Here is a 26,935-nt window from a genome sequence, read left to right on the forward strand (position 1 = left end):
TCTAATAAAAAAGTTCCTTTGATTTTATACAACTCGGTGACAGTCAGAATAACCCAGTAGATAATTTCAGCAGCTAAAAGTTCTTCCAAAAGGCTTTCTTGAGTGTCAAGAGACCTTTCACTCTGCATTCCTTTCTCTTTTTTCCTCTTTTTTTTTTTGAATGGGTTAGCACAGATTGAAGGGATGTACTGCACTTTTAGGCGGCTTGCAGGAAAGCACTTTTAGCGTAATTTTTTACTGGGAAATTCTGGCTTTGATAGTTGAAGGCTTTTGTAAGACAATTGAAAATGGTAGGCTATTCTGTCAAGAAATACTTACAAAAAATGCTCCCTTGTCAAATTTCATGCGGAAAATCTTTTTGACAGAAGGCACTTTTATGTCATTTTATTCGCACTGATTCAACAATCACAACGGCTGAACGAACAAAGCACCGAGGATCGAATCCTCGGCCAGCGGCATTTAATTTTTATTGTTCTAAAAAGAAATATATGTGCATATATATATTTTTTTATTTTATTTAATTTTTAGAAACTCATAAATATTTTATTTGTATATACTTTTTCGCTTTTGATTTAATTTTTAGATTATTATTTATAAAAAAATTTATTTAACTTAATTTTTAGAAACTGACTGTATCTATATTTCATCCTTTTCTTAATTAAACTTGTTTTCTGTTTTTCTTTAATTTTATTTTCATTTAATTTTTAAATATTTCAAAATTATTTTTATTTTTTTAATAACATTTCATTTTTAAAAACTTATTTTATTTTTAACCGACTTCAAAAATAGGAGGAGGTTATCAATTTAATTTGATTTTCTTTTAATTTTTAAATATTATTTCAAAATTATTTTTATTTTTTTAATAACATTTAATTTCGAAAAACTTATTTTATTTTTAACCAACTTCAAAAATGTATGTTACCGCATAGCTTTGGATCACGTTAACTGTTTTCTATAATTATTTTTAGTACTTCAGAGATGGTCCCATACCAATTTGGTTTAGATCCGATCATTTCATCATGAAGAAATTAACGGTACTCCCAAATTTTTATATGAGAATTTAACTCGGTTTTATTCTTTTTAGAAAGAAAAATATACATATATATATTTTTAAATTTATTTTAATTTTTAGAAACTTATCTATGTACATATATTTTTTCAGGGAGAAAACAGTTATAAGTTTTATAGCAAAAACGTTGCTCCATAACAGTTATTAGATGAGAAATATTTTTTATTTCGTCGATAAGAGTTATAACCCAACGTTTACATTTTACGTTGCCTGATAACTGTTATGCAGGAGAAATAGTTTTTCCATTGCCGATAAGAGTTATTTCCCAACGTTTATTTTTTTACGTTGCTGTACAAGAGTTATTTTACAACGTTTATTTTTTACGTTGTCTGATGAACGTTGTAAGATTAGGATATTGATGAAGATGGAGATGGAGATGGAGAATAAGATAAAGATGATGAAATAAAAGTGAGAGAGTAAAATAACTATTATCAGATAACGTCGGGCAATAACTGTTATCAAGCAACATAAAAAATAAACGTTGGGAAATAACTCTTAGCAGCAACGGAAAAAATATTTGTCATCTATTAACTGTTATGAAACAACCTTTTCGTTAAATTTCAGAATTCAGGCAACGTTTTCAATTTGTAAATTCGAGATAACAGTTATTTTTGGTCCCTGTATTTTTTCTATTGAATTGAAAAGAAAATAAGTTTTTTTTTAGTTTAATTTCTTAGGAACTTATTTTTTCTTTTTTAATTATATTTTCTTTGAGATTTTTTGAATTTCATTTAATTTTTAGAAACTTATTTTATTTTTAACCGGCTTCAATTCGCCGGAATATACATATATTTTTTTCATGTTATGCATAACCTTGGGCCACGTGAACCGATTTAGATAATTCTTTTTTTTTTATCGGAAAGCTGCTTCCTCAAGGGTGGTCTATACTATTAATTTGGTTTTGATCCGATCATGGGATCATAAAGAAATTAATGGTACTCCTGAATTTTTATATGAGAACTGAGGTCGGTTGTGTTTTTTGCTTACAAATTACTTGTTTTCTTTAACATTTTTTCTTTGCTTTTTAATTTAAATTTCTTTTAATTTGTGGATTTTATTGGTTTAAAAAGAAACATATTTTTTAATATCATTGAATTTTTAGAAACTTATTTTATTATTTTAATTTATTTTTTAATTTAATATTCTTTTGTTTTTTTAGTATTTATTGTTTTCAAAATAATAATTATTATTTAAAAAACTTATCGCTAAAAGGCAAACAGAATAACCCGGAGGCACAGCACAGCACAGGGCCCAAATCGCGGCAACCACTGCATTCGATAGCGAGTGTGCTTTTCCCATTTAAATTGCAATAATGCCCTGTGCGCAAAAGCAAACGACTATTTATCACTCCAATGTAGCTCAATTCTTCACCGCAAGAAGCCTAACCTTATTCTCCACCAACACTCGCCCTATGAATGCCGTAAATTTGAACAACTCTTATTACAGAAAAAAATCTTCAGCTACGTAGGAAAACCTCCAGCACAATTACGATCTGGATACTGTAGCGGGTGAAGGTCCTATTTATCCACAATCGACCCTGTCATAGCTAACGTACTTAACATCGCACATGTTCCGATTTAATGTTAATTTTTGTTATTATGCGCTAAAAAAAAATCACAGATCTTATGTTTACCTCCCAGCAAACGCGGAAGCAAAATTTTGTTGTCATTTGGTAAACAAAACTTAGAAACAGTGCTTAAAAAATAGTGTTTTTGCTGGCTCGTCAAAAGTGTGTATGACTTCCCCAATTTCGCATAAAATGAAATTTCAAACATTCGCTTTCATAGCAAACTCTGTAAAATTAGTGTAATCAGAATGTGTATTATTTGTAAATATCGATTTTATTAGTCTATAATTTTTGTTTTGTGCCGTTTTTCATCAAACAATCATGCTTACTTTCTGACCCGAAAATATTTCCAACATTGTTCCCAACTTACATATGTATGTATTTCGTCCACAGTTTTACTATTCACAAGCAGTAAATTATAATTTTTTCACTAAAAGTACAACACGGTATACCAACAAAAAAAAATACGATCCCTCTATTCACACACGCCTAATCAAATTTTCTTTATTTCTCTCTTGCCATCCAATTTCTTAAAAAAAAAACAGCTGGAACGTTCCGCTAGCTTGGTTCAGGATGCCGAAAGTGGTGTTGTACGCAAGATACCAAAGAAGAGTGCAACCCATATTACCATGCGCATTTTGATGCAGGCCTTTACGATGACCTTCCTGGCCGAATGGGGCGATCGTTCGCAACTAACCACCATTATTTTGGCCGCCAGCAAGGTGAGTGAATATGATTTTTTTTTTTTTGTTGAATTTTATATTAATTTTTCTATTTGTGATTGCTTGCAGAATGTTTATGGCGTCATTACCGGCGGTATTATTGGCCACTCCATCTGCACCGGTTTGGCTGTAATCGGTGGACGTATGGTGGCCGCTAAAATTTCTGTGCGCACTGTTACAATACTCGGTGGCATTGTATTTATAGGGTTTGCAGTGTACGCTTTGATTGTAAAACCAGACGATATTTAAAGTGCAACTTATACAAAAAAAAAAAAAAATGGAAATTCATGTGCGAAATGACGAGGATAAACGCAACGGAAATATGCAGCATAAAAAATAATTTACTTTAGTTTCAAAATAACACACCAATTCTATATTTTTTACAAAGTAAAGTGCTCAAAGTGTTTTAACAGTTTTCATTTATGTTTTTTTTGTTTCAAATTTATTTAGATAATTTTATAAGATACCGAACTTTAACAAGTAAAGTGCCTTCCTTTTGTCATTTAGAAAATTATTTATTCAAAGAGTTCACAAAAACTGCAGAAAAATGTGCTAAAGCACTATGCAACCATGACATTTTTAGTTGGTTTTTAACATAAAATTTGGCGCGCATTAATTTTTCGAAATTCGTTTGATTTGTAATTCGTTTCGAATTGCTGCATAGCTCTTTCTTATGATGCACTTAAATATACATTTATAAGTTGTTACTATTTGCCAAAATTACTTAATGTAAAACAGTCTGTGTTGCTTACTCTTACAATACATGTTGTTTAAATAAGCTCAGCGTGTGTAACAAAAGTTATATAATTAAAAAAAAAAAGAAAAAATAATCACTGACTGTATAAGCAATCAAATCCTACCTACTACTGAAATGTTTTGTAAATCCGCTCGAAGATGCAATTGACAAAATTGCCTGCATTGATGTAAATTAAAACGAATAAGAAAAAAAGCTACCAAAAATAAAAGCTTGTTTAGTGAGTGTATTGTATTTAATATGTAAAAAGTGAGAAAAGTAAAAGTGGAGCATCATACAAAAACAAAAATATACTAGTAAAATAAACTCAGCAAATTTTAAGCAAAACGTAAAAGACTTGTATTTTCTTTCCTTTTTGTCATAAAAGCGTTTTTTTTTATATTTAAATTTAACAACTTAAAAATCTATGCCAAATTATATTAGATCGATATAGTAGTTTAGTACATACATATAGTATATTAAATAATGTTCATTTTTCTTTTATTTTTTCATAATTTTTAATGTAAAGTTATAAAAAATAATATTTATAATTTAAAATTTGCTTCAACTTAGCACCGCCATTTACTTCTGTGTCATTGGATCGCGATAGATGCCAGTGAATAATATCGCCTTGGCGCTGTAGTCATAAATAAGGAACAAGAATGGATGATTGCACTCGAATTTAGTTGGTTCGAGCGGACGTGCTGAACGGAAACTGAAAAGCACTGTGGCCGCTGAGGCGGTGCTGCCCTCTTCGTCCACCTTTATTTTGGCCACATGTTTAGCGTCACCGATTGGCAGGCTATTGGCCGAGAAATCGCTTAGATCGGCTTCCTTTTCGAATAGAGAATTGATGCCAACTTCGCGGAGAATCTGTGAAGTATAGAGAGGAGAGTGGAAATATACGATTATTAATACATATGTATTTACATAATTACATTATTTTTAGTTTTTATTCAAAAAAAAAAAAAAAAGAGTTTTTAATACTAAAATAATTGCATAAAGAGGTTGTACGGTTACAGCCTCAGAATGTGATTTCTATTCACTGCATGAACTCAATATCGGACTCACATTAATTTTGTCCTAAGCGCATGATAAATGACCTAAATACGATGTAAACCCCGTTTTTTCGATGTACTTAACCGACATGAAGCGTAAGGTGCAATTTAAAATCCTTTGAAAAATCTTTTTAGGCCAAAAACTGTAATGCAATACGAAAGGGCAATGCGATGCGATAGCCAAATACGCCGTAAAAAATACGCCTATCGTATCGCATTTCTCTTTCGCATCGCGTTATATGAGTAGCCCCCCTGAACTTAATTAATTGTGAAAATTATTCAGTGTTTTTTTTTTTTTAATTTTCGATGTAGATTAACTCGGAAATAGAGCTCTCGATCGCTTAGTTCGATTTTTGATGAGCAAGTCAAATACTTCTTGTTGTTCGCTTAGGGACTTTGGAGGCATTCGCCACCTAAAACATTCATTTCCTAGAACAGCCGCTTCCTCCGGAATGTTCAGAAGGATTTCGACTAGACGTCCGGATAGGATGAAGCTTGCTGCTGCAGCAGTGATTAACTTTGCGGAACCGACGTTGGCCTGGTGTACGCTTGTGTGTGTCGGAAGGACGGCGAACGTACTCTCGGTAATTCTGCGAAGCCGTCCCAATCAGCTTTGTTGAAGTTGTTATACGGACGATGGTCTGCGCTAGTCATTGTTAAGTCAGGCGAACTGCTACAACTACCCATTGTCCTTGGTGAGATGTCGTCGTTCATCGAGCAGAATGTCGAAGCGTCTATCTGCTCCATTAATAGAATTCCCTTGCGATCATTTGACAGGCTTAAGTTCCAAATATATTTCAAGCTCGACATCGTCTAGGCGGATTGATTGGGTTCGCCGACCTAAATAACAGTCATGGTCGGGGAAAATCGCGAGTCATTCCGATGCGTAGAACCGGTCGAACTAATCGGGGTACTAAATTCTGCTTGCAATGATGGTCTTGGGAGCTCATCCCCTTTAAGATTTTGGAAGGATATAGGAAACCGCTTTAGTGGACAGCAGAGTTCCCAGATCTTAGGACGTCAAGCAAACAACTCAATCAATTGATCCCATGGAACTATATTATGCTCGCATAAGGAACTTTAAAACAAGGCTAGGAATCTGTATGTCTTAAATTAAGTAAGCTAAGAAGCATTATTGGCGAGCGTTTGACGAAAGCCGTAGAAGGCCGGATCTAAACGCGTTTTCTCGAGGACCGCTCCTATTCTTTGGAATATTGGGGAGACGAGACGGAGGCGAGGACGGCGAAAGCTCCTACATCTCTATTAAGAATTTCAGGCCAATCAGGGGAGGCAAGCCACAACTAAGTTTTGTAATGAAGCAAAGGGTTGGTTTTGGGGCTAGGAAGAAACTTACTCCCTTCCAAATCAGTATTTTGTGTACAAAGATTATAATAACGTACGTAAATCTAAATATCAATTAGAACAAGAAAACGGAGTCACACTGCTCTGATTTAAACGCAATTCTTCTATACAAGAGCGTAATGGAATTATATTTCAAGTTTTCTCATTGACATATCGATACCTGACCTGACCTGAAGATCGACCTTTCTCTTTTCGAAAACGTACTATCTTAGAAAACTTTTCAAGAGCGCTTTATTTCAGAACGCTCTATCCCGGAATTTGATTGAAGAACTTAGAATTCAGAACTTAGTTCAAAAACGCCCTATCTCAGCAAATTGTCAATGTATTTTCAGCTGAGATAGGGCGTTCTTGAAAAGTTTTCTGAGATAAGACGTTTTCAAAATAGCTGCCAAGATAGGTCGACCTTCCACTCAGGTGTCGATATGCAAATATTGATATCAAAACTTACCGGCACCAGTTCCAACTTTTGTTCAAATGCGAATTTTGGCAGCGCCACTTCTACCTCACGCGCCATGCCTTCTTTCAGCGCATCGTCCAATGAGTCCGGTGTCAGTTTAGCCAAAACGCCATCCAAATTGTGGAAAGGCGGAAGAATCACGATCATCGAGATATCCGATTCCTTCTCGTTGTCATTGGAAGTGACATAGGGCATCTCCAACACATAGGCACCCAGATATTCGTCCAAAGCGAGATTGTAAGTGCCACGCTTATGCATCATATCCACAAATGAATGCTTGCTCTCCGATGTGTAGAAAATGTCTTTCTTTGTGTCTTTGGGATCAAATTTATTCGACCACTGACCCTTAAAGTATGCAGCATTTGCCAAAACTAATTGTGTCTGCGCATCAACATCGCCAGGACTCAACATATCGGGAATTTCATTCTGTGTCACATTACTAATCCAATTGTTGATTTCAATACGACTCTGTTCGGCGTTATTGTGGAAATCAAGCGATGCCAGCTCCTCATGAAAAATATCCTTAACACAGTCCGTAAGCGGAATTTCCTTGTCGAAGTAGATGCGATCGGCGCCAGCGAACTGTAGTGGCATTTTCTTGGCGCGCATCAAGCGACTCTTCTTCTCCAAATTATAGCCGCTGAGCACATGATTCTTATTCTTTGCCCACTGCAAGGACAAAGCTTGCGTCAGCTCCGCCTCTGTCTGGCCGCGTGCACCAAAATACGCCAGCAGGAGAGCGTGGAATGTGCTGTAGGGCGAGAAGAAGACATTCTCGTTGGGTGTAGCCTTATTGATGGCTTGCAGCATCGATACGGTGAAGTTCTGTTGGCCGCGATACAAATCCGAGCGTACGGTGTGTGGCACATCGGCTAGGTCGCGTCCAATTTGGCAGGTTTCTTGAGCGAATATGCAGGGCGTTAGAAAGCACACGAGCAGCGCTAAAAACTCTAAGCTTAACCAAGTCATTGTGTACTTTACTGGCGGAGCGACTGTAACGAAATTGTGAATTGTTTAGAGGTGATTAGTAATACTGATGTTTGAATTGTCAGAATATAAATTTAAATACGGTAAAAATTTACGACAATGCAGCTTTTAGGTGGAACTGGTGAGCTTTTGCTTCCAAGAGCCGAGCCAAACGAAAAAAAAATTAAAAAATTCCCATAACAAATCAAGACTGAGCAAGCGGCCTTGCCGGTGAGGCATCGAACCGCATTTCAATCAGATTTCAAACGACACACGCACTGTGGCCGCATTTACATACAAATGCATATATAGCACATAGATATTTGTGTTATGTTGATTGTTTTTTTTTTGCAATTTAATTCGTCGTTTGCCGAAATTCGCTTTGCCGCAACACCTGAATCAGCCGAGGCACTCAAACCAAATTGAAACGTGATCCGACTGCGAGACGGCTGACCGGTCTTCAACTTGACTCACTTTTGCCAAAACTTCCACAGCAGTGATTCTGCGTAGCGGGCATCGACAACAAAGGTGACTTGCTTACAAATCTAAATTCGCACTAAAAAATTTGTATATTGCGATAGGTATATAAATCTATAGCGTGGCATGTATGTATGTAATGCCAATTAGCGTGTAGGTTTTAAGTGTTTTGTAGATTATGCAGAAAATATGGCTTAAGGTGATTTTTTTTTTAGCGACAAAATGACAGTCTTGTTGCCCAGTAAATATCTAACAAAAAGTAGAAAACTTGCCTTGAAATCCATGTAATCTTTAGGCTTAGGTTTGTTTTAAGTGTTAAAAAATGTTTGATACTTTTAATTTGGAGAACTAAGTACGATTACCATTTAGCAGATTTCGAGTTCGATGTCCGGCTATCACAACATTGAAATACTAAAAAATATTCAGAATGTCTTGTGGTCTTATTTATTACAAAAAATTTTTCAACGACACCATCTGATACATACATACATACAAATGTATTACAGTGAACAGCTTTTTTGAGGAAGGAATATTTCCAACCCAAGACGCAGGACCTATCACGAGAACATATCACGAGTCAGACGCACCGTATATGCCGCCTATTACACAAAAATTTCGATCTTAAAAAAAATAAAAAAATAAAAAACGCGAATAAATATTGGATTCGAAATTTAAATTCTATGTATATCTAATATGAATGTCGTGTAGATGAATATAGCGCTCCTTTACTTTTATACTGTCATAACTCAAAAAACCCAAAAACTCGAGAAAAACGATAATTGGTTTTAATATCTTTAAATATGCTTTTTGCTATAAACATATATTTTATGCATGTAGAAGTAAACTTATTGAGTAAATATTTGTGAAGTGGGCCACCATTTCTTCGAAGATTGAGCTTTTTTTGTGCAATTATCTGTTTGTGCTTCACAACAATAAAAGAAAAATACAAGTTTCACAATTTTTCCAAATTCGATTATTTTGGAAGTTATAGCTATTAACAGTTTTCGTAATTTTTTAGATTTTAATTGTTTTCTCGCTATTAGTAAAACCGATTCTGCTCATATTTTAAACAGTTGAGAATAATGGTGTTTTCTTACCATTTTTATTTTTTATTTGGCCATAATTTTTTTTTACAAAAGTTATTAAATTTTTTTTTTAATTTTCCGACGAATTAATAACCTCATCTTTTTGAAGTCGGTTAAAAATATAAACATTGATATCAATTATTCATTGGGGACTTAGTTCCTATTTATTAAACTGTCGCAATCGGTTCATTCGAAGAATAATACGAAAAAAATAAACAAGTAATTATGCAATTTAGATGAATCATCAAAGTGACATATGCACATATGTATGTACATTAGGGTGATCCAAAAATGCATATGAAAAAGTAAATTCGGAATTTTAATGCTCTCACCCGCTAGGACTATTCTATACCGAAAAAAGTTACCCTTATTTTTTATTCAAAGTATTGCATGTATTTTATATGAGGAAGAAAAAACAATTTTTGGTTGAAAATCAATATTTTCCAATGGGAACTTTGTTTCTCTGCAGGAGACTTTAAATAATAATATTCAAAGATTTTGTTAACCATTTTTAAAAGTAACTATATTTTATAGGTCCGCCAAAAAGCACAGAAAATGCAATAAAAAATCTTTAGTATTAAAAAATGGTAAAATAAATAATTGGGTATTATTATTGGAAGTCTCCTGAAGAGAACCAGAGTTTTCCGATCGAAATATATTGATTTTCAAGAATTCTATACTATTTCTACGTTGGTTTTTTGCCCATATAAAATACATTGACAACTTTGAGCGACCTCTAAATATTTTTTGATTTCAAAATAAACAGATATGTATATATTTTCTTTCGGTATAGAACAATCCTTGGAGATGAGAGCATTAAAATTCCGATTTTACTTTTTGGACTACCCTAATGTATATGTTTATGTGACGTATTTGGATTTAAAGTTGAATGTGAAATTAAATCACTGAATATACGTAGTTGGACAAACTTAATACATACTAAATTAAAGCAATTACAACAAATCACAAAACAACAACAAAATGCGAAAGTTAACTATGAGTAAGAGGTTGTGAAGAAAAAATACTGTTACTCACATAATTGGAGTATGTATTTTTTCACCAACACCCATTAAAAGAGCAAGAAATTGTTCAAGAAATCCAATAAAGTTTTAAAATGAATTGAAAGGTTTCGGCTTAAGTGAATTTTTTTATCGAAATATAAACCAGAGTAATAATAATAATTACATATCGGTATGTATATGTAGCTAATAGGGATGCTAATTTTTTGGCTTTTTACGATCCCGAGATTTTCGGGATGTCGTTATTACAATCCTGGGATCCCGGGATTAGTCCCGGTATTTAGATATTCATTACTTTTCAACAACTAAAATCTGCGTGCTATTTCGGAAATCACCACATTTTCTCATCAGTGGGATTCGATCCAATAACCCCAGCTGACTCATCTTACCATAAAATAAATAATAAATAAATGGGTTTGAAACCTAGTTTTTTATTTAAAGTGGGGTTTTTATTTTTTCTCTCTGACATCAGGATTTATTTTAAAGGACTTTGTAATTTCAAAGATATGATTAATTGCAAAAATTATTTTAAAAATTCAATGCATTTTAGAATAAAAATATGGGTACCAAATAAAAGGAAGGAAGGAAATTTCTTTAGAATTTAAAAAACTTAAAATTTTTTAGATTCACAAGGAGAAATAGGTAATTTTTTAAGCTGATAAAGTTAGAAGGACGAAATTCAAGGATGCTATCGAGTTTAAATAAGTCCTTAAGATATAATTTTTATTAAAAACAAATTTTGCGAAATTTCAAGGAAAAAATTTTAAAAGGACATTTTCAATACTTACCAATACTTCTTTAATTTTCACAATATTTAGCCCATGGTTTCACGAATATATTGCTCCTTGTGTGTAAAATTTACTAAACTAATTTGCTAAACATTTATGAAAAAATATTTCATGGCAAAAACACATTTGGAAATGCGCCATTACCTTCCGAGTGTCGACCGTTGTTAAAAATAACTTTTTCTAGTTTAGATATTGCCCAGACTAGGGATCGAACCCAGGTCCTAGGGAGTCGTAGTACGCTCTTAAACTCAGCCATAGCATGGCTTTGGTCTTGTAAAAATTAGTAAGTTTCGGTTGCATATAAAAAACTCACAATTTATTAATAACATCTCTGGCGAAAACTAAGCTGTGTAGTTTCTCAATTTTAAGTATTATTTGCTTCATTTCTGAAACCTTCTCTCTGGAACAGCAAGCGACAAACAAGCTAAAGTCGACATATGTATTCACAGTAGCCTGGTTATCAGGACAAGTTTAAAGGCATGCGATACCAACACTCCTGTACTCTACCTGTGTGTGTTTGGTCTACACCATGTTAAAACTGACGTCACGATTTTGTAAATTTAACAGCTTAAAACCGGTTGCACTTGCACAAATAATGAATCACAAAAGGCGAATATGTATTAAATATATAAACATGATGCTATGTATGCCCAATGTATTTATTTACTTGTGTAGTGACGTAAAACGTGGGGAAGCGAAGGAAACACGACTTGAAAGTGAGTCTTTCACGGACATACAAAATAGCATATGTCGACCAAAATATATTTTACCGTCAAAGAGAAAAATGTTGCCATTCGAAAGAAATTTTAAATTATTTTATCGCTATTCACAACCGTTAAAAATGTTTCTGTTTGCAACAACTGCATGTTTTCGTTTAAATAAACGGCCTTGCCTTTTTTGTCCGTGAAAGATACACTTAAGTTGTTTTGTCAAATGTCCACAGAAATGATGATAACTATGAGTAAATGTTGTGCAACGCCAGACATGACAAGAGTATGCAATAAAGCTCCATTTCACCATATCGAGCCATAACCGCCAAAATAACATACGCGAAATTTTTTTCAAAATATTCTTTTTGGTGCAGAAATGCATCCAGATGCTGTAGAAATATTTCTGCATCAAAAAGAAAATTTTGAAAAAAATGTCGTTTACGTTATTATGGCGGTTAGGGCTCGATATGTCTCAAAGTGAAAGACGTGATATTAAAAACAAGTAAAAAGGTCTAAGTTCGGGCGGAGCGAAGATTAAAAACCCGGCGCAAGTTTTAAATACAGCTTTTTCACGTTTCCGAAAACTACCGCTACATGGTAGGCAGGAGTGGTTTTACCCCTATTTCAAACATCATCGATAGAACGTTCAGTTAGACATAATGAGATAAACTTATATAGATATATGTGGGCGGTACCACGCCCATTTTCCAAAATTCTATGAGAAGTTTATTTCTTTTCAAGGAATTGTAGTTTATTATTTTGAGTAAATTAGCGTTCTTAAATTTCGAAATATCGAAGTTTCAAGCATTTCTGAAATTTACCGTTATATGAAAAGTTTGCGTAATTTTAGTCCGATTTTAGTAATTTTCCACGTTTTGCTTTTGTGTGGCAAGCACAATAATCATACAAATAAAGATATGTGGTCACAAGTGGCCGTTGCCACAGCCATTTTCCAAAATTTTGTTATAAGCAAATTTTTTGCTAACGAATTATTGGAAGCATCAATTTTGAATAAATTAGCTTCAGTAGTTACTGATTTATTGAAGATTTTGTATTTCTCGAAATTACCGTTATATAAGATGTAGACGTGGTTATTGTCCGATTTTGCCCATTTTCAATACCATCGGAAGTGCACGTACCAAGTTTGTTAAGATATCTCAATTTTTACTCGAGTTATCGTTTGCACGGACGGACGGACGGACGGACAGGCAGTCACCGCTTAATCGATTTCTCTTCTCATCCTGATCATTTATGTATACATTTGTCTATATCTATCTCGATTCGTCTTGGCTGTTACAAACAACCGTTATGTGAACAAAGTTATACATAATACCCTTGTGCACAAGTGCGCTCGGGTATTAAAATTTCGATTTTAGCCGCTGCTTTAAATGGCTACCCTACAAGAAATACATACATATAGCGGTTCTGAATTAGTGTAATTCAACTGAGTTAAGAGTCAAGTTAAGAGAGAGATCTTCTGATCTGATATCAAGTTGTGAAGCAGATAATCCAATCAAGATTACCAATTCAGCTACCTTAATATCGACACAACCTCTTAATTATAAAGAAGAAACAAAGCGAGTGTGGAAAAAATTAAGTATTTGCAATAGACAATTATAATTTTGAATTGGAACTTCATCCACTACAAGATTTATGTTTCATTTTTATTAACTCACAAAAAGACACTGAACTCGGTTAAAATTGGACTTTAGCTACATTATTATTTAACTCAGGTACGATCTACTTATGTAGTAGGTACAAGGAAACATGAGAAACATTTAATGGAATGTATGAAAAAAAGCCACTTAAATAAGGATTTTTCGATAATATTGCATGAATCAATTAAGTATATGTATAAGGTTCTGTTAGTGCACCTTATAGACACTTTATAGATTGATATCGTTATCTCCACATATGGTTCCTGAAACCCTGCAGCCTTGTGTTTTAGCCCACACCTTTCCTGCCTGACGTATGGTAGCGCAGGCATAGTAGTCCAGCGTTCTGGCTCTAATTTAAGCCTAAGTAGAAGGTTCTTCCACATTTTTTTTTTTGCAAGAGCTATTCAAATGTTGTAAAAAAGCGATTTTTTGGACCTGGTTAAAATCTCGAGCTGATGAAAACCTTATACTTACGGATTCGTAATCAGCATAACAAAGTCAATCAAAAAGAGCTTTAACGTTTGCCGCACCAAAATTTGTTCCATTTTTGTAGGTCTGTGTTATTAAATTTTAAAAAATTCAACTTACAAGTCGTAGGCTTTAAGAGGCTAACTACCGCCTCCCCCTGGCTACGCCTTTGCATATTGTACATACAAATATGTGTGCGAGATACTTAACTGCGTGCAGTTAATGAAGCACATATTTGGTTGAATGTCGTTCCACTTAGGGAAATTCCATGTATGTAATTTTATTACATTTTTACCGAATGGGAAATCCTCAATTGCTGTTCGTGCTATAATTTACTAAATATTTTTTTTTTGTACAAATGTTGTGGAAGGCCCACATATGTAGGTACATACTGTACGTACATTTTTTAAACATACATAAATATATTTATGAGAATTTCCTTACACATATATTTGAAGCAAATTAAGCAGGTACCGTAGCGGATATGATCTTTATAATAAAAATCCTAATTTAGCCATTGAAATTGGATTTCTATTTTCCCGATCAAAATTTATCAGTTGGGTAAATTTTTTTATCAGTTCGATAAATTTTTGATCATTATTTTTGATTCTAATTATTTTGTTCATATTATAACCGTTATTTTCAGATATATTTTTTTTAGATCATAAGAGATTTAAATCAATCATAAAAACGCACTCTCTTAATAATGGCTAGAAATTATCGAACCAAATAAAAATCTAAAATAACGATTATTTTTTATCGAAAAAAAATAAAGATTACAAAATAACGATCAAATTGGACTGAAAAGATTAAAATCCAAATGCAGCGATTACACGGTTCAACTAAATTTGGTCGTATTTTATCTCAAAAACGGGGCCGACCTCATCTTATAGATTTTTTGATGCTGATTTGAAGTGCATTTATGAAAGTTTTCTAGCACGTCCAGTTTTTGAGAAAAAAAACTATTGAAGTGTCGAAACATGGCAATTTTCAAAAATTTTTTTTTATAGAATTTGGACGAAGTTTTTTAGAAGAAAAAAACCACGTGTTAATAAAAATCCAATTCGTCTGATGCATTCTACCTCATGTCTACGAGTTGATTAGAAATGCGTGGAAAATTAAAAAAAAAAAATTCAGTCTTCAATAGCATGCACTTGTTTTCGTACGAATACGAAAAACTCAATCTGTGAATTTATTTTAAAGACAAAGTGATTTCAAAAACAAATCAACATTGAAAAATCAATATCTCAGATTCATCATTAGCCAGTTTTTTGTTTCTTAACACATTCCGCGTTCTGGAATGAAATCCTCTAACATTCTTTTGTGGATCGCATTGTAAGTGTTTTTTTTTTTTTTAATTTTTTCAATCCATCGACATAAGGTAGAATGCATCAGGCGAATTCGAATTTCATTATTTTTGTATTCTTTGTATTTTATTGTATTTTAAAATTTTTTGATATTTATAATTTTTGCCATTTTTCGAAACTTGGACAGGTTTTCTCTCAAAAACTGGACGTGCTAGAAAAGTTTATAAATGTTATTCAAATCAGCATCAAAAAATCTATAAGACGAAGTTCGCCCCGTTTTTAAGATAAAATATGCCCAAATTTTGTTGAATTGTGTTATTCTTCGTAAAAAAAATAAAGATCTAGAAATAAGGATTTTGCAATGAATAATTTAGAGATATAAATCTTGATATTTAACGGTTGTTTTCGATCCCTGAAATTCCCCGAAATAGCTGAGTGTTTTTACATAAACTTTTTCGCACCTGCTTTCGAAGGTTTGTCATTACTTGCGGAAGGCGGCTGCTGCTAGAATGGGCTGTCTACCTCATTTATACATTTGTTTACGTGTGCTCCGGCTGACTCATAGCGACTTTGTATGCCGCCCCACTCAATACAGAGAAAATAACTAATCCAAGAGCAAATATGCGTTTTAAGCTTGACAGTGGAAACGGTAATTTTTATGACAACAAATCGCTTCACATTTTTTTTTTAAAAATTGTATATTTGTTTATTTATGTATGTATTATCCCACCATGCAAAACATGAGAAATAGGCAACAATCGTCAATGGCAACAAATTGGCGACTCACCGATTTATTGCTGTGGTGACAAATCGGCAACATCACTTCATTCATGTCAATTTTGAATAAAAAAGTTCTCAAAAATTCCGAAACTTATGAATATGGCGTCAATAGTATTGGCCAAAAGCATCTAAATTATGCCCAAGGACAAGATTGATAAAATACGAAGCCTCACAGCGAGAAAATGAATTAATTCCGATTGTAAGTTGCAATTTGGTATACAGAAAAATAAATGAAGTATTAAAAAGAATAAAATTATTCCAAATATCGCCTGAAGCGATAAGAAAAAGACTCATTCAGGCAATAAGAAAACGACTCGCCCAGGCGAGTTGCCTTCGGCGGACGTTTTAGAGCGACCGGTAATAGGAAATCGATTCGATGGCAATATTACCGGCAATAAATTTGTTTCCGAGGGCGACACGTTTTCTTATTGCCGGCAACACAAATTGTTTGGTGGGTAGTATGGGAAACCTCGAAAAATAAAAACAAATGGTATATGGAGTGAAACCAGACAATGCCAAGCCGGATCTGCGGCGCATGAACAGATGAGTACACAGATGCGCTGAATATGTATGCTGGCATGTTGGTAGGAAGTGAAAACCGGAAAACCGCAAAAATCAAGTGGTATTTTGAATTTCTGCAAAGTGAAATTCAAATACATACATACTACATATGTTTCATTGCTAATGAGTATAAGTATTGCAAAAATGCAATTGTATATTTGGGGCATGCTAGCCTGAATTTTTGTACATACATACATATGTTGTAAAAATTTTTAAGAAATACCTCAGAGCAATCAACAATGAGGGAAAGGGAATCAAGTTTAATAAGCCAACGTTTAAATGCTTATCAGCGAAGCTTTCGTAGATTCATAAATACATACATACATACATATGTGCTTACATATATATTTATATATTATTGCATGAGTAATGCAATAATAACTATTTTTTTGTTTACTACAACCAGCAGAAAATTATTTTTAGAGATTTCAGGTTGGGTTGGGATGGATCACCATTGCGTGGCTTCGCAGAGACTATTAAGGTCCCTAGCGTTAATAGAAAGACCTTCAGGCGGATAACTTGGCTAATCTCTTGAGCCAGGTGGAGCAATATCCGCTTTTTTGGCAAACTGGAACAACTATTTTTTTTACCCCCATGAGACAGAGCCGCAGCCTATAAAACGATAGGCATATACCGCAGCGCTTACTTTTTTACACTTTGGACCCATCAGTATACGCTTGCACTCCCGCCAGCCTTCGAGTCCGAGGTAACGTAGTCTATTCGTCTACATAGAAGTTGTTGATGCTTTACTACCTTGACCGTAGGGTCTCTTTTCTTGACGGAACGAGGCACAAAGCAACGCGTGCAAAAAAAACTCAGTATAAATGCCGTCGATTATATTGTTTTCTTGTTCCCTTTTAATTTGGTGTAAATCTTCACGATTTACAAAAAATAAAAAGAAAGTTCGCCTGGGCCACACTAAAGAAGTGAAACTTACGTTACATACATATCTATTTTGTCTCACAACCAATATGAGGTTATATTTTTTGTCTTTTTTCTATCTAGATCCCTACCTCTACCCCTGTTAGTTCTAATAACATTTATGTACATTATTCTGTTTTCCCCTTTTCTATTATACTCTATCGATAGTAATACCCAACAAAATATTGATAACAAAACCGATAAAAAATCGATAACAAAATCGATGAAAAATTCGATAAAAATTTCGGTAACAAAATCGATAATAATATTGGTAGCAAAATCGATAAATATATCGATAGCAAAATCAATTAGAAAATCGATATCAATATCGATTGGTAAAAAATCTATAACAAAATCAAGAACAAAATCGATAGGAATTTCTATAGCAAAATCCATAATAATATTGGTAGCAAAGTCGATTAAAAAAACGATAAAAAATATAGATAACTCGATAATAATATCGATAGCAAAATCAAGAAAAGTATCGATGAGAAACTCGATAAAAATGTCGATAGCAAAATCGAAAATAACAAAAATCGATGACGAAGTCGATAAAAATATCGATAACAAAATCGGTAAATAAACGATAACAATTCGATAACAAAAATCGATAAAATTAGCGATGACAAAATCGATAAAAATATCAATAATAAATTCGATAAAAATATCGATGACAACATCGATAAAACGTATAGATAACAAAATCGATAAAAATATCGATTATTATATCGAAAAGTTCCGAAAATATCGATAGCAAAACCGATGTCAATATCGATAAAAGTTTCGATAACAAAATCGTTAAAAACATCGATAAAAATATCCGTTATTATATCGATATGTCCCGAGAATCCCGAAAATCTCCAAAATAGTTCCGAGATTGAGTCTCTGTGTGTCTAGGTATATCCTTTTCTCTACAATTACCTTGATTTTAATCTTTCTTCTTCATTTTTACCTTTATCTTTAGGCATCTTTGTTTTTGTTTTTATTTTTACCTTGATCGTTTTCTTTATCTATGTATGCACGTACTGACCTTTACTTTAATTCTTGTATTGGTCTTTTTCTAAGTGTCATTCTTTAACGAAACGAAAAATGACACTGAAGATGGCACAACGCCGAAACCGGTTTGTCTCCAAACCAAATTTGACAAGGGATGACGGAAAATCGTTCCACATTACATCACACTCCTACCCTGTCGGAAACACCAACAACGAAAATGAGAATCATTCTTTAACCTTTTATTAGCAAGTTTTTGCATACCATGTGTATGCACTCAATAAACACTTCCAACCATTTCCGTTCCACCACTTCCGTTGCACCTTTTCTGTGTGCAATTTCCGTTGAATTTGCCAATTTACTCACAACCAACCAATCGCCGCTAAAGAAGTTTCACTTCAAAAATCGGAGCAGCTCAAGTGTTCGTCTCTCCACACATCACTGCCAAAAGCTTCCTCTCTAATTCTTGCAAAGACGGGGAAGAAGCACACAAAGTGTTCCGTCATCTCAGCCACTTCTAGGCACGAAGGACAAATGGGATTGCCATGTACGCCCATTACAGTCAGGCGTTTATGTCACAGGAAGTGACCAGTCAACAGTCCCACAAGTTGTCTACAGTCCCATCGCAGAAAACGAATGATAACTGGTGTTGAATAATGGATCATATAGGACAAAAGCTTGTGCAAGAATCCTGATCTATGAGAGATGAGCTACTTAGACGATGGGAAAACCACGGAAGGTAATGTTATGTATTTGGTGGAGTGGGAAGGATACTGCAGTCAAATAAAGAAAGATAAATTTCAGTATACGCGTCTGCGAGTGAGCACCTCCAAGTTCTATGCGACCTGGTTCAAGGTGCCTTAGGCGTTGTGGAAACCTGGTCTTAAGAAGCAGGCCTTAGTGTGAATCCGGCAAAAACGGTCTTGGTACTTTTTTCAACGAAAATCAAAATTGCTTGCTGACTTTTTCGGAGGAAGTTATATATGTGGGCGTTATTTTTTATAGAAATCTAACTTTGCGGCGCAATTTTAAGAGCGTCGCAAGAAAGCGACCCCTGTACATCTGCAATATAACAAAAAAAGCGCTTCATATTGTGAACTGGATGTACAGGGCGGTGGTGCGTTCCATTCTGTTCTACGGTCTGGTGGCCGCCCCGTGATAAAGCTACAATAAAAGGCAAACTGGCAAAGCTTAAAAGGGTGAGGTGCATGATGATCACGGAGCGTTACTCTCAACGCCGACAAAAACTCATAACATGTACGGTAAACTCAGGCAAGATGTAACTCTATTAGATTAAAAGCGCTGTTCAAGTGAAGTGATACGAGATTTGGACAGTCTTCCAGTAGTCTTCAGACACCTGGGATACACAGTCCCGCCCACTGGACTGAGTAATCATTTCCCAATAAGGGTCCCCTCAAAGGTCGAATGCAAGAAGGATTCAGTCCTGATCTCTTACTCCGACTCGGCAGCTATATACACTGATTGCTCCAAGTTGAATCTAAATGTAAGAAGGTGAGTGTCCTCGCAAGAACTCTCATTTAGCCTTAGTCTTCTGGGGCGTTTTTCAAGCTAAACTTACAACAATCAACGAAGCTACAACATGACTATGTTCTCTAAAAGCCTGGCAGCTGTCAAAACAATTAATTGTGATAAGACGTCGTCGAGGATTATCATGGAATTTAGACGTACCCCAAATGAGCTGGCAAGGACATACGTCACTCATATTGTATGAGTGTCAGGCTTGCTGAAGAATAATTTTATCGAACGGACAAATACAAGATGGTCTGAGGGACCCACGTGCGGGCCAGCAAGGCAATTTGGCTATCTACTTCGCTTGGAGCGACCACTATTCCGGTATGTAATTGGAGTTCTCACCGGGCATTACCTGATGGGAACACACGCTAGTAGGATGAGCATGGAGTCAAACGACTACTGTCGTAGCTGCCGTGATGAGGAGGAAATCGAAAGCATTGGCGAGGACTCGTCGGCGCTCGTTTCTCCACTATTTCTTTGAATATTCGGCAGAACTGGAATTAGCTAGCATCTACGATTTTGTGCGATTCATTAAGGCTACAAATTGGTTTTACTTCTAAGGTATGAGAATGGGCCCACAGAGGCCTAATTTGTTATTTTCCAGCGATGGATAGGGAGAGTCAAGATAACTTTACCTAACCGTACCTTCTAAGAGAAGCTGAGTCAGAATGCCTTGAAACTCTGGTCATTCCATAAGGCTAGTCCTAAGGCTTCTTAAGTTCACAAACCATCGTAACCTAGACGCCATCTATTTTCTAATTTTGCCCACCGGATATTGAAAAAAAAATGTATCTCAAGCTCTAAAAACTAGTAGGATACACTTCGTTTCATTAAGTTTTTTACCTAAATGCTCTTTTTTGCATTTATTGTGACAAATGAGAATTTGAAGTACCAAAATCTGGCCGGCAGGCAGTGTAGTTTTACATTTCGCTTGTGTGAACACGACGGCTGGAGCAAGTTCTACTCAAAAATAGCAACTTTTGCCAACATTTTATTCAACCAATTTGTATTATGAAGCGAAACTTAATAGCGAACAACAGTCGACTTATTGTTGAGTAAATTATTTAAATGCACACACATACTTCGAAATGACTAAATAAAGATTTAATAATGAAAAATAATACTGTGATTAGGGTAAGTTTCATTGAAACTTTTCAATAGAGCGGATGTGATTCACACGCAATGTGTAGTATCTACACTAGGGTGATCGAACTGGTTAAATTTTTTAATACTTTTCTTACTGATAACAGTATGTATACGAGTATGTATTTATTTATACAAATAAGCAGTGGGGTTCCATCTTCCTATTCCTTTGTACAGCTAAAGTTTTTAAACTCACTTATGTAAGTGGCAACACTGTTGACGCGTTTGGTGAATAATCATCCAGGCAAATTTTGATATAATGATGAATCGCACTAAATATTTTATCATGTCCTTCATAAATATAAAATACAGAATAATAATATAGAATTTCCTAGAGGAATATCTGTCAAAGTAAACACATTGATATTTACATACGTATGTGTATATACAATTCGTAGACTTTTATTTACAAAATTCGTTTGCTGTGCGGCAAATAATTTGCTACTTTTTGGTTCCTTAAGTCAATATCAATCGTCTAAGTGCTAAATGGTTCTAGAAGGACGGGGCAACAAGCTATACAGCGCGTAAAACCACCATTGGTCCAGCGGAAGTAGAGTAGTAGTATCTCACCAATGTCTTCAATCTGTTCATGGCCACTGTCCTTCCGGACATCTGAAAAACGTGGAAGCGAAGACACTTGGGACCTCGCTACTCCCGCACAATACGTACCACCCGACCTCAATGACGCATCAGCATCGATTCCGTAAAGTACATCGCAAAACAACAGCACTTAACGTCATAAACATTTAGATAGCTCATGGGCTACGCCGAAACCGCCCCTATGAGAGAACAGTCCTGGTAGCGTTGAATCTGCCAAACGCGTTTGACTTCGTCAACCACTAATATAAGATATTTCGGCTTCCTTTCTTCCACAGGGACTCAAACGGTGGTCATAGAATGATCTGAGTGGTCGACATTCGTCAGTAATATTCAGATATGAAACCAGCAAACCCAGAAAAATTAAACAGGGGGTCCCACAGAATGGAGTCCATTAATTATTATATCTCAAAGCTCAAGTAGGAACTTGCTCGAAAATGGCATCTGAACTAACGGACAAAGTCCAGAGGTTCATGCAACAACCTCTGGACCCGAAAGCGTACCAAGAGGCCATAAACAGCATTCAAAGGCAATTAGTCTCAACTTACACCAACTCCCGACCTTTAAAAGCCGATTTGGGAACACAGACACCTGACGTGGACGAGACAGAACTTTGTCTGCCTCGGGACACTTCCACCAGCATAGCACAACTTTGCTCTGGATGCTGCAGCAGACTAAGATGGGCGCAATGAGTGTCCGACATGCGGAGAGTCACCTCTCGACTAGCAACATCTCTTCGCATGGCCCCCACCCACTGCGAAATTAGCGCTCCTCTCCCAATGGACCAACCAAGTTGGAGTGGCACACTTCTTGGGTTTCGCGTTAGTTGAGCTTGACGACAACGATTGAGGCATAAGCCGATCTAGGCAGGGCTAAGTAGCCGCTACAACAACAACAACCATTGGGACGAACTTTGGTGACCGAATAATATCAAGAAATGGGACTGTCGGTTGGCCACTTAAGGCAGGCTGGAAAATGTGGTGCATTATTGGACAGACACGAAGGACTTCCTAAGACGCAGTTGCGGTGGCCATATTCCCGAAATTCTGTTCATAAAAATTATAAGGCCAAAATATTGGTATTTTCATAAATATGTCTGAGTTTTATTTGAAATATAATTATATACCTCTAAAAAAAACACCCGATACATATGCATAAGTATGTAATATAAAAAGACTCTTTTAAAATTCCACGGACTTAATCAGGAATCGGTGCATGAATAATATATGTACTTTTGTACTATATACATACATTTGTGTGTATGTATACAAGTATATACTTTTCGTTTTTCACTTGCACAGATAACCATGCAATTTGGTTTTTCCAAGTCATCCGCTTTAATCTTCCCTGTGCCGTACCATAAACAATCCGAGTACACAGTTTAATTCGTATTGGCATGCGATAAGATGGAACTTCTTATTCTTATCGCTTTTTAAACGTTTTTTATTTTTTTATTTTTTATTTAAAAGCAAAGCTTTATTCGGTTTTTTCCACTTTTCTATTAAAAGTTATGATTACAGAATTGTAAAGAATTTTACTTCAAGCTCATTTTTCTTGTACGGTAGCAATTACAAAGCTTTATTAAATAACAGTTACAACTTTTCTGTGTTTGCATATAAGAATTCTGTCTGATTAAATACCGTCATACCTGTTTCATTTTCTAAGTTCCGTTCAGTTAAGTTAAGTTGCCATAATCACTCTCTTATGCTTACTTAAATCTCTTTCGTTTGACACCCATGATAAAATATTTCGTATAACTTAATAAAATGGATTTTGAATTTTTAAGCAGGTGGCAACCTTCTTCAAAACTATTTTTGAGGTAAAACTTTCTTAAACCTCTCTTGCTTGACACGCATATTAAAATATTTCATTTGCCTTATTAATTAAGTTGGTTTTAAATTCCTAACCAGGTGGCAACCTTCGTAAAAAATATTTCCGAAAAATAAATCTTTCTTAAAACCACCTCTTTGATACCCAAAAAAAATAGTTCACTCAGTTTGTTAATCTAATTATCTTAGACATTTTGAACAGATGGCAACCCTCTTCAAAGTTCTTTCGAAATATGTCGTTTTAGAATCACTTTCGTTTGAAACCCTTATTGGTATGATATTTTGCTAAATCTATAAATTAATTGATTTTAGGTTTTATAAAAAGGTGGCCACTCTCTTCAAAAGATATTCTATATGTTAATCCAGGTCCAGCCGTTTTAGCGTGAAAGATCAACAACCATACTCAGCCGAACGCGACTAGGACGGAATAACCTTTCTTAATATCGAATACGGCGTTTTAAAAGAAGTCTAAAGTCCACGACAAGCAACAGGTTGGAACTTTAGACCCTTTTAAATCTATCATAGACCTGGTATTCAGTTGGCAAGCGTAGGAAAAGACTCATGAGAGAAGCGTCAACACACATCATTTTTATTATCGGCGCTACGGAAAGCAGTTGCCTACATGCCGGATAAGTATTCCCGCCTTCTCTGAGTCGATGTTTTAGGCAAGGTGCTTCTATTTTGTTCTAATATTGGAGAAGGTAATCGGTTCTGCAGGACTGAACCTCTTAGGTACCATATTCTATATGAGCGTACAATAGAACAATTGAAAGTATACCTTTGCAAGCAGCATTAGACCAGCAATAATATCTGCTTCAACAAGAACTAAGTACTCACTATAAATTGAGTAGACAATTATGTAATAAAACCAACTCTCGACGAACGAACATCTCTCGTCTCGTATCATGTTCAAGAGAAAAATTGTGTAGTACCGGAGACAATGGCCAGTACGGCTGTACTGGCTGGGTTCCATCGTACGAATGTATGCGGTAACTAGCTCTTAAAGTAGTCCACTTAGCCAAACCTAATTGCTAGAGGAAAGCTCGAGAGTACTCTCTGCAAACAAAAGACGTCTTAACATAACGAAGGGATGGTGCGCCAGAGTGGATCTTTACACCAACCGGTCTAAAACGGCCATCGTCCGTTTTACCAGAAGAAGAAATATTCTAGGCATGAGTAACGTAATGATGAATGGAATCGTAGCCATGGATGTTAAGAAGATCTGTCTAATCCTGGCATCTAGTAGGCAAGTCTTGGGGTGCACCCCAAAGATCCTTAGATGCGTGTACCTACATATATTATGATAGTACGGCCATTAATTACATATGGGGTGGTGGCATGGGATTCGAAACTCCAACGTTTGGCCTGTGTATGCATGAAGCAAATTGGACTATATATATACCTCGACACCTCCTCCAGCTAGCGGACTAATTCATGTTTCAAATTGCATTGTCAAGGTCTACTGAGCTAAGTTTGAACTTTCAAGCCTCTAGCCTAGTCAGGAAGTCGGTTACAAATTTATAGTAAGATTTGATTAAATACACACAGGTGAAACATAGAAAATGCTTGTAAAATAGAGCTCTGCAGAAAAGTAGCCTGCAATAGTTCTGTTTTAGCGTTTTTGACTTTGAAAATCTTGTTTTTCTATTCGCACTCAAGCGACCCAAATCCCCTAAATACCAAAAACATAAAAAACCTATGTAATTTATTGAAAAGGCCAATACATAGCTCCTTTAGTAGAAATCAACCTATGGAGCTTTATTAGAAAGATATTGAAGATAGCTTTTGTAGCTTTCGATAACTCATATGCACTTAAAAATTAGTTGCGATGGAGATACATTGAAATATTTATTTATTTATTTTTTGCCCCAGCAATGCTTATCGACCCACTGTAACTAGACGTTTAAGGGTATCACCAATTGTCGGCTATTGTAAGCGCTTCGAGGCTACTTTGGAGCATTTGTAATGCTACTTTGGCAAGCGCATGGGAAATGCCAGCCATGAAACGCAAACATATCTAAGTAATTCCAACAACAATAAACAATACATAACATAACTATAAAACGTTGAAAGTAAATAAATAAAAAAAAAGCCAAACAAAACGCATAACGCATACTTATATATGTACTTACATTTATACACAGATATGTATATAAATGTACATACATATTTATATACATATATATAGGTATTTACGTGTGTGCACCCACTCAATTGTATACACAAGAGTGGGTATAATTGCATTGAGAGGCTTGCGAAGCTTACCACTGCAAACACAGGTACAGGTATTGAGTAAGTTGAGGTTTTCCCCCAAAAAAAAAAAAAAGTTAATAAATTCCTAAATCACTGCAAAGTGTGCGAAAGCAAAGCATTCGGCCTCCACGGGCGTCAACGAGTTGAACGGGTGAGTGGATGGACGTAGCGCGAAATAGACAAATATAATAAATTCTCTTATTTATACGCATTTACTTAATAGGATTCATTAGCGAATTGCTGATTGAAATTGCCAAGACCATTTTTTTTTTTCGTTTTTTTTGCGCAAGTAAGGCAAGTGCACGAAAAATTTAATAATAATAAAAAAAAAACAATATACATAGTTTAATTTGTTTAAGTGTATGGTTATTTGCGTGCAAATTGAAGCTACAGCTATAGACATTTTTTTACCTACTCATAGTTACTATTTTTTCACTTTATTTTATTTATTTATTTTTTTTTTTTTTTTGGTGTGCACCAATTGCGAATAACTGCTGACGGTTTCTTACTTTGGATTGTTGAATTCGACTGTGGTCGGCTTGGTTGTGTGGTGATATAAGCGGCCCGTTGAACCGGTCCGTCGTCCCCTTACACAGTCACTTACACAAGCGCAATATAAAGATTGCGTGTAGTTGTGATCGAAAAAAATTAGCTACTATTTTTATTAACTTTATATGTACCGATTTACGTAAATGACTCTTGATTGCTTTTCAATTTTCTTATTTTCACATTAAGCTCGGCTTTTGTCACCTTTTTGGGTTTAAAGTTAAGAAAAAAAGTATATATTTTTACACTTTCACTTTTTTTTGCGGTTTCTTTAAAGCACGTCTCAATTCCACAAACGTTCACGTCGAACTAAAAGTTCATAACTGCTTACGC

General features: G+C 35.0%; 2 protein-coding genes across 7 annotated transcripts in view; one reads left to right on the forward strand and one right to left on the reverse strand.

Moving 5' to 3' along the window:
* LOC108364240 (transmembrane protein 165) overlaps positions 1-8,031 on the forward strand; it is a 21,630-nt gene extending 13,599 nt beyond the window's left edge. For 3 of the 5 annotated variants that reach the window (XM_017617830.1, XM_017617828.1, XM_017617831.1), the window contains 2 exons: positions 3,182-3,358; positions 3,428-3,607. In XM_017617830.1, coding sequence (XP_017473319.1) covers positions 3,182-3,358; positions 3,428-3,607 — 357 coding nt within the window. Of the gene's footprint in view, positions 1-3,181; positions 3,359-3,427; positions 4,327-8,020 lie in introns of those variants that run through there. The other 2 variants (XR_001847737.1, XM_017617829.1) reach the window with 2 other exon arrangements.
* On the reverse strand, positions 4,621-26,935 carry Spn88Ea (Serpin 88Ea). Of its 2 annotated transcripts, none has more exons than XM_017617833.1 (3): positions 26,566-26,935; positions 6,960-7,960; positions 4,621-4,964 (listed from the first exon to the last, which is right to left on the reverse strand). In XM_017617833.1, exons 2-3 carry the CDS (start codon positions 7,935-7,937, stop codon positions 4,674-4,676), a joined length of 1,269 nt encoding a protein of 422 aa, XP_017473322.1. In that variant the 5' UTR covers positions 7,938-7,960; positions 26,566-26,935; the 3' UTR covers positions 4,621-4,673. The 2 variants fall into 2 exon arrangements, with proteins under 2 accessions (XP_017473322.1, XP_017473321.1); XM_017617832.1 differs by lacking the exon at positions 26,566-26,935 and adding an exon at positions 26,472-26,490.

The sequence above is a fragment of the Rhagoletis zephyria genome, unplaced genomic scaffold, assembly GCF_001687245.7.
Source record: "Rhagoletis zephyria isolate East Lansing unplaced genomic scaffold, Rhagoletis_zephyria_1.1 Rzeph_scaffold_01504, whole genome shotgun sequence".
Lineage (NCBI taxonomy): Eukaryota > Metazoa > Arthropoda > Insecta > Diptera > Tephritidae > Rhagoletis > Rhagoletis zephyria.